This window comes from Acyrthosiphon pisum, chromosome X (assembly GCF_005508785.2).
Source record: "Acyrthosiphon pisum isolate AL4f chromosome X, pea_aphid_22Mar2018_4r6ur, whole genome shotgun sequence".
NCBI classification, from domain to species: Eukaryota; Metazoa; Arthropoda; class Insecta; order Hemiptera; family Aphididae; genus Acyrthosiphon; species Acyrthosiphon pisum.
Window position 1 is genome coordinate 4,235,313 of NC_042493.1, and position 8,938 is coordinate 4,244,250.

The following is an 8,938-nucleotide window of genomic DNA, read 5'->3' on the forward strand; positions in this document are numbered from 1 at the left end:
TTTTGGAAATTAATCTTGAGCGTTGAAAGTTCGTCAGCCCGTATTACTAACTATAGGTAGTTTATAATGCTTGCTATTATATATTATATATAGGTACACATACAAAAAATATTAGCAAAAAGACAAAATAAATCGATATATTTTGATGACAATTATAGAGAAGACCGCTCTATGCGAAAGAATCTGACTATCTGAGAGAGTTACTTGCTATATGTGCAGTGGCGTACATTCAAATTTGCTCTGGGGAGGGGTTCAAAAAAAATAACTAACACTAAAACCTTCTCTTTAAAACTACCCATTTTCCCAACAATCAAACACAGTACACCTATAAATATTTATAGGCAAAATAACAAAACAAATACAAAGATTTACATAACTCATGGCAGTTAAATACTATTTAATATGCGCATAGTATGTACAGAATATATTATATATTATATATATTATATTATTAATTATTTATAATAAAAATTCTAGTATCCTTTTTTTATTGGATAGTTCAACCAGCACTTCATCAGGAGTGATTGAATCATTTTTGTTGATCGAGAGCATATCTAGACCATTAAGTCTTTCCTATTAAAATTAATTACAACATTAATTCATTTCTAAATGAATCTAACACCTTTATCTATAAATAAAATGTTTCATGCGAAAACGTAATTTTAGTTTGGTGTGGGGCTGGGGAAACGGCATATGAGGAAAATACTTTTTTCGGTTGTAAGGGATTTTTGAAAAATTTCGCGTAAGGTCGTACAAATTTGTACAAATTCTGTACTAAATAATAAATATCGGCCGAAAAAAATTGCAAAAACTCAATATTTGGGGGGGGGGGGGTTAGGGAAACATACGAGGATATTTCGGTCTTCGATTAACGATAAAAATTTAAAATACTATGTTAAAGATCCGTAAGCAAATTCTTGACTTGTGGTATTATTATATTGTTAAAAATAACAGTTAGTAATAATAATTAATATAAAAAAATGAATTGTTTAAAATTTAAACCAATCCTGTTTGGTGAATATTTTATTGTGCAAAAAAACAATGTGTAGACCCGAGTGGGCCCCCCAACTAAACATAGACGGGGGCCCCACAGGTAAAGTCCCTTTTTCCCCTTGGGCCTATCCACCCCTGAGCAGAATAGAACAGAATGAATGAACATTTCATAATATTATTTAACGAAAATGTTTAACATGGTCATTTACGATACTGCTATAAAAATAGAATCTATTTCACCGTAATACTATATTGTAATACTTACTATAATTATTGTCATTCACGCGAAATTCAACGATTATTACGTTATCGGTTTTTTCTCCGTTGTCCGATCGAGTCGGTCGAGATAATGACAATATTAATATAATATGCATTTATGTCCGCACGCAACTAACTGACTGTGTACGATGAAATGTCTATTTTGATTGATATACGGCACCCATAATTTCGTTATGAAATTTTTTTTCGTTGTTGGTAAAGTATAATAGTGTATACTCAATAGTCGATACTCAATAGCCATATTATTATGACGTATGTTTGTGTATACATGGATGATTAATTATAAAAAATGCATCAATAATATCACAATTTTTTTTTTATGGTCCTGGGGGGGCTTGAAACCGAACCCCCCTCCGTATATACGTCACTGTAAATGTGTAGGTAACGAAAGTTACACCCTATGTGGTTAATTGTAAACATTTCAAAAAACGATCAGGGCCTGAGTTAAGAAAAAAATCGGAGAAGCTACTTGAAAAAAATGATGAACTAAATAATATAGGTTACCTACCGCTTTTACGGTAACATGAACATCTAATGAAATAAAAGGAATATAATTAATAACTATACACATTTTATAAAAACAATGATACGATCAAAAATTAAATAAATCAATTGTTAATAAAAATCTAGATATAAGCAAAATAGAAATTTAAATCATATATTTAAATAATATCCCGGAACCAGTGTCAGAATTTTAAATGGAGAAATAGAGGTTCAAGAATTTTACCCTTCAATATCATTTAATAGGTCATGCTTACTCTCACGCAATTAGAGGCCACACATTACTTCAGCTTGCTCTGGCTCACATAATACTGAACGAATTATCGTTACACGAATAACAAATATAGCTCCTAAATATTTGATTATCGAATTTGCCAACATTTGAATGAATTAAAGATTAGGTTGCATTCAAAAAATTTAAAAAAATATTTGACAAACAATTTATTGAAATTAAAAACAAAGGTCTATCGGCTGTAGGTACAATACTTCGAGATAGTGACAATTCTAAAGGAATTCATAAGAGCAGAAAGACCTGTAGAGGAAACTTAACTTGTATAGAAAAAAAAGATTCCTTATTTTTACGCAACGGGGCACTTTCTGTATGCAAAGTCAGCTACTTTATATATTTCAGATATGGAAGAAAATAAATTTAGTTTTAAATAATGTACTTATTATCCTATTATAGCACTTCTTATTGCACCACATGGTATCGAATGTAACAAACAAAATATATAGTAATAATTATTAAATTATTGTGACCTATAGGTACTAATGTATATTAATATGTTTAAATAATATGTTATTATTATCCTATTGCAGTATACATGCAATTTATATTTTTATCTTGCGGCTCCGTGCTTTCATGTGTCTGTGTTTGGTACTTGTTTTTCCAGAGGGAATTTGTGTATATTTAGATATTAATATATTACAATGATGTTTTTTTTTTAATAAATTAATACGTTGGATCTTAAATGTCCATGTACATATTTTAAACATATTATTATTTATAAATTGAATTTGAATCATTTTTCATTTAATTGTCGTCAAAGAAACAAGGCAGATAAAATATACAGTGAAATAGTAATATTATCATATATTATTGTCATTGGTGAGTACCTATATTATTTATAATATTTATTTTTCACAAGTGCACATAATTCGTAAATTAATATTCATAAAATTAAAACATTATAATTAATTATTTTTTAACCTAATAATAGGCATATTATATAATATTCTTTATCTAAATTATGTCAAATCGTAATATTTTTAAGTCATTTTTTCTCGTTGCTTTATTATTATTTTAGTATTAGACTAGGATCACATATTCACATGAGCGTTAGGCTTAGAATAATCATTCATTATGCATTTTTAATTGTAAAACTATTATGACCTAGAAAATAAAATTATTGTATTATAATTATTTCAGATAAACAGTAGGTATTTTATACATGTATGATTTAAATTACATAAAAATTACTACTTTTAATCAAATAAATAAAAAATGTTTCATTACAATATTTGATGAGTATATTATGAACTTAGAGGCAGTATAGATGTAAAATAAAGAAATATTGCAACCAGTTAACAAATAAGTATATACCTATTACCTATATTATCTGGACACCCCCCCCCCCCCCCAAAAAAAAACATACAAAATACGCCACTGCATGGGACAAACGAAAGTGTGTTGAATAAATGGGTGTACCGTGTACCTTTGGACTTCTGACTACTAGTAACATTTCTGAATCTCTTGAGAAACATTGTAAAATTTATTTTCATTCTAAAAAGTAACACGTAGATGCAAGAGACTCTCGCATTTAAAGAGATTACGTGGATGCTCAGAAACGTTTTCAGTGGTTAGATTGCAACTACCATTTTGCCTTTGTCGTAAAAATTTTTCCATCACATCAGAGCCTTCAGGAGTCAGTGGAGATGAGACAATTAATTGTAACGGAGTAGGTTGCAAATTTTTTTTATATTGGTTGCAATTAGTTGCTAAAAAGTTGCTAAATAATGGCACTGGTCCGGATTTTGTTGGACAGCAAGAGGGGGCCAACTTCACGGATGTTAGATCGGTCGTGGCTGGCGCAACATTCGAAAAGGTTAATTCATTTTTTGCAGGGAGAGAGTGACGCGTGCCAATTCAGTTGACCATCGTGTGGATTCGTGCTAATGATGTGCTAAATACTGGCATAAAAGTTTTTCCAAAATAATAACACCGTACAAATTCTAAATTTTGTCGTACAAGTTCATGCCAATTGCGTGCTAAATTTTGGCATAAAAATATTCAAAAATTTTTTAATGGGTGTGGCTGTTGCAATGCACGTTATATAAGCAGCTTGAATTATTTTTTCCAAAAACATTACACTTAAAAATGTCATTGTATGTATAAAATATAATAATATACTCATATAGGTATAGGTACATCTAAGATGGTCCAAATTTGAACTTAAAACATCTACTAAAAAAAAACTATGTTTTTATATATTTTTTTTAGATTTTTTGGAACAGTATGAACTAATTATGAAATATATTGTTTTACATTTTCAATTTTTAGGTAGGTACTAAAATTGAACATTTATTATATCATGTTCTGCGTTATTTTACAATTATATAGGTACCCTATATTTCTTATAAGAACAGATAACTAATAATTTAATACTTTACATAATATTTTTAATAATTTTTAGCGAATACATCGGAAATAAACAAAACTATATTATTGATTTGTGAAAAGAGACATTTGTAAATTTTTTTTTTTGCTTAGTAGGTATTAGGATGAATTCTAAAACAATCCAAAATTGAAAAAATATTCTCATATTTAGCTAATAACCATCGTCAGGATAAAAAGTCGGGTCTCTTTTTATCATCTTCTTATCATATTTTCGTCTCATTTGAGGAGATTCAGATTCATCAGACGAGGTAGACATTGAGTCAGACATGAAGTGTTGTATATTTTTTTCTCTGATATGTTGATCATATGTTACTTTACGTTTGAACGCGAAATTGCAACATGTGCAGATATAAGGCTCCGGGCTAACACTAAACACAAAATATAAAAAAAACAACATATTAATTTTTTTAAATATGCAATAACCATTCAAATTACAGAGATGTAAATATTTTACATTGGTCGAGGTCGAGCTTTCGGAGCGTCCGGATCTTTCAGAGCTTTTGGAGCTTTCGTGGATTTTGTGATGGCGTTCTGGACAGTCTTCCGAGTTGTCTCTTCTTTCAAAACTTTCCGAGTTGGTACATTTTTACTACGTCTTGTACAACTATTCAAATGTGAATTTGCAGCATCTTTATTCAGGGAGACCTTTAAACAGTTTTTGCAGACAAATAATGGTCCTGGATAGTCATCGAGAGCTGTATCATCGTATCTCACCATTAAATTATGGCGTAACTTTTTTTTTTTCAATTGTTCGTTACCATTATCCTTCGGACTTATTCCTTCTTGTGATTCTGTTAGAAAAATTAATAAATACCTAACAGTAATAAATTTCATGTCTGATTAGGTATTTAATTGATGGCACTTACCGTTATAGATTTGAAATGCTTGCTTTAGTTGCAACATACCGTTCTAGCTAATGTGTGATTGAGTAGGTAATGATTTTGAATGATTCAAGATGATTTTATTTAAATTGCAGCAAAGTCTAAGAGGAAACTGAACAACTTAAGAAAATTAAATATTATAATATTAAACATGATACCTATTAAATAAATAATGTGTTATTCGTTCACTCCTAAATATGTTATAAAAACAATTTAAACTGTTTTTAAAATATATATTAGCCAACATACAATATAATATATAAAATAAATATAGTAGATTTAAATTTTTTATAGGTACGTGGTTAGAATTAGAACATGGATAATTTTTTTTATGAATTAATTGTTTGTACATAAACTATGTATTATTATGAATTATAATATAATTTCTATTACATTTCATTTTACATAAACGTTATTAAACTGTATAGAAACATTAATAATACTATAATATTTTTTTGAACCCATGATCACAAAATATTTTTTCAAATTTTTATGATTTTGACAAATTGACAAATTGAACACTTTTGCACATAAAAAAAAAATTTTCTACATTTTTAAATCACTTATGAGGGAACATTATATTTATATTGTTTAGTTTTTTTCAAGAAACAAACATTTTATCTTCTATTGTATCTTATCTCCATAATTACGGATATAATCAATTTCTATACTCAGTTTTAGGTTTTTTTCTATGAATATCAATTAAACTTTAATTGTTGGGTAAAAAAGCTTGAAAAATTAATACAAAACTGCTACTATATTGTTATAATGACGTTTGAAAAATATTAATCATCCTTAATCACAGTTTTGTTTATAAGCATTTAAAGTTCAAATATTGACAAAATACGGAAAAAACACGAAAATTAGCAAACTATTTTTAATTAGAAATTCATAAATTTTTCTTTTTATTTAAAGTTTTAAAATGTAATACAAAATTCTTCATAAGTATGTCTATTGTCTACCTTTATCAAAAGTAAATGTCTACAAGAAAGTCAAATTAAATTTTTATAAGCGTTTGAAGTTCATATTTTTACAACATTGGATATTCACTCGATTTCTCATGTAGCGATTTTGTTATTTTGTTCTACTTCGAAAACGAATAACTGTATAGATACACGAAAATTGCACTGAATGTTTATATTCTCATTTTATATACACCATACAATTTTGAAAATATGTTGTTTCTTTTTGAGCTGTTCATGGGCATTGTCAGTTTTCAATTTTAGATTCTGAGTGGCATGATGAATGTATTGATTTTACAATAATGTGTGTTTTATTTTTATTTTTATTTTTTTTTTATGTCTGTCATCACCTTTTAGGACAGTAAAAATGCTTAAATTTCTTCAACAGTATCTTTTCTGATAGGAAGGTGAATCTAGTTGTTACTTTGGGGGGTCAAAAGTAAAATTTGTCCAGTGGTTTTCAAAAGCGCCGTGAAAAACAAAAGAAAAATTAAGGAAAAACGGGAATTTTTACGCAAAATCTGTTTTCAAGAAAATTGGTTTTGGTTTTTGGTGCAACTTTTAAACAAATGACCGTAGGTACATAAAATTTTGATTCAACTTTTATATCTAAAGATTGAAAATTTAAAACAAGATTCCACGTAAGTAGTTAATTCTGTTACCAAAAATCTAAAAAATTCATACGCACAGTCAGTGCCGTAGCCAGTGGGTGGGCACTGGGGGCACGTGCCCCCCCGAATTTTTTTTTAGCTTGTTTTATATTATATTATATGTTTGATAAAAATTAAAAGTTAAGGCTGTCGAAGCGAACCATTTTGAACGGGTCGGATTTAGGAAATATTGTACATCCATCGTTAGTACTATATCTATGTGTGTAGTGATCATTAGTGTGTGCGAGTTCCCCGAACGCTTTATGTAATTTAAGATAAACGACGGCTAAGATTCTTGAGCCTCAATAAAGTACATACGCGCAGTCACGTCACTATACTTTGTCAAAAAAAATGTTCAACTTACATGTGCCACAAAACTCCCAAAAAATGGAAGACAAATTCACCCAGTACCAAAAGCCCTTTTGGCTATTTTAATTTTGAAAACATATATTTGAATTCCTTAATCTCTTTTCTAGATTATGTAGGAAATGGATTTATGATCTGTAGTATTTTTTAATTAGTATTATAGTACCAGAGTAATTTTCTTTTTTTTTCAAAATTCACTTTTACTTTTGAATTACTAAAAAAAAAAATCACTTCCAACAAAACACACAAAAAGCGGAGAAACTGTTGTTTTTTCAAAATTAAAATTGGATTTTTAGAAGTATATTTTTTTCCGCCTATTGATTTAATTGCACGAAAAAACTACCAGCTTTCAACAGTCCTAATATAGTCTTATATTTTTGTTAGTAAATTTTAATAATATTCGAACCAAAAATGGAATGTTTTGTTTACAGTACGTTTTGATATAATGATAATAATATTGATGAATACATTAACCTATGGTTTACAATAATATTAATACATTGTTATATTAAAATGTAGCCAATGTAGGTACCATACTTGTTAACATCAATATAATATAGTCATAAAACGAGTAGTAGTTACACTTTATGAACAAAGGGGTCATAATTAGATATTCTAGCATTTCAAAGGCTAGAGAAAAAAATTAAGTGCCTCCCCCAACATTTTTTTCTGGCTACGACACTGCGCACAGTTTATTTTTATACTCATTTTAGTTCAAATTTGAACGAAATTACATATTAAAAAACCTAGAATAACTATTTTAGTTATTTTGTTGTGGTTGTATAATATTATTCGTGGGTACTTGAAACTTCAAAAGTATACTATTATATATTATCTATGATAGTATCATGATTTGTTGTACCTAATGGATATTGTCAAGCCCGGATTAAGATAATTTTGGGCCCGGGGCCAAACAATTTTAGGGTCCATATCCATAATCAAAATTTTGGTGACCCACAAATAAAAATATTTCAGAAAAAAATATATATTCATCAATTTATTTCTTATTTTTTTTTTTAAATACAAAAATAAAAATGTTATTAAAAATATTTTTTTCTAGATTTTTGGGCAGCAAACTCTTTAATTATATCATCGGTATTATTTACCTCCAAAACATCACTCTCTGAACACAAAACTATTTAAATTTTCTTGGGAAGAGCTTGTTCTATACTTGTTTTTTATTCGAGCTAATTTGGAGAATGCTCTTTCAGCCGAACAATTTGCAATAGGTATGGTTAGATATATTTTAATTGCAGTATACAAATTAGGAAAAGAAAGTAATAGATTTTTTTCATTGAAATGCTTCCAAATATCTAGCAGATAATCTTGTGTGTCATCATATGAAGGTTTACTGATAGACCAATATTTTTTGAATTGTATAATTTCATTTTGTATAGTATTATCAACATCTTTTTTATACAATAAAATAAAATTTTCAAGACTTTTATTAACTTCTTCTTCTTCATCAGTATCTTGTGGTAAAACAACATGTAATTTTGTGATGAACAAAAAATTGTTTTTTAGAAAACTATAAGCTTCAATTCGTTTTTCTAATTGTGAACAAAACTATCTATAATAACATTATAAGTCTCTACTCTAAACTTGTCATGACCACTTAAAGATACCTGA

The 8,938-nt window shown here is 28.3% G+C and overlaps 2 protein-coding genes across 3 annotated transcripts in view; both read right to left on the bottom strand.

Annotated features, from left to right (window-relative positions):
- Window positions 1-8,938, bottom strand: part of LOC100159991 (legumain) — a 521,349-nt gene that overhangs the window by 352,265 nt on the left and 160,146 nt on the right. The gene's annotated exons all lie outside the window — the stretch shown is intronic.
- Window positions 4,482-5,468, bottom strand: LOC100573873. Its single transcript, XM_003245967.4, has 3 exons — window positions 5,317-5,468; window positions 4,905-5,241; window positions 4,482-4,818 (listed from the first exon to the last, which is right to left on the bottom strand). The coding sequence occupies exons 1-3, from the start codon at window positions 5,351-5,353 to the stop codon at window positions 4,602-4,604; spliced, it is 591 nt and encodes a 196-aa protein (XP_003246015.1). The 5' UTR covers window positions 5,354-5,468; the 3' UTR covers window positions 4,482-4,601.

What these genes read in the sequence shown, in the direction of transcription:
- LOC100573873 (XM_003245967.4), bottom strand. Translation starts at nt 5,353, where the DNA reads ATGTTGCAACTAAAGCAAGCATTTCAAATCTATAACG. An exon ending in AGCATTTCAAATCTATAACG is followed by an intron (nt 5,242 to 5,316) that starts GTAAGTGCCATC and finishes TTTTTCTAACAG; the next exon opens with AATCACAAGAAGGAATAAGT. An exon ending in AAAGCTCGACCTCGACCAAT is followed by an intron (nt 4,819 to 4,904) that starts GTAAAATATTTA and finishes TTTTGTGTTTAG; the next exon opens with TGTTAGCCCGGAGCCTTATA.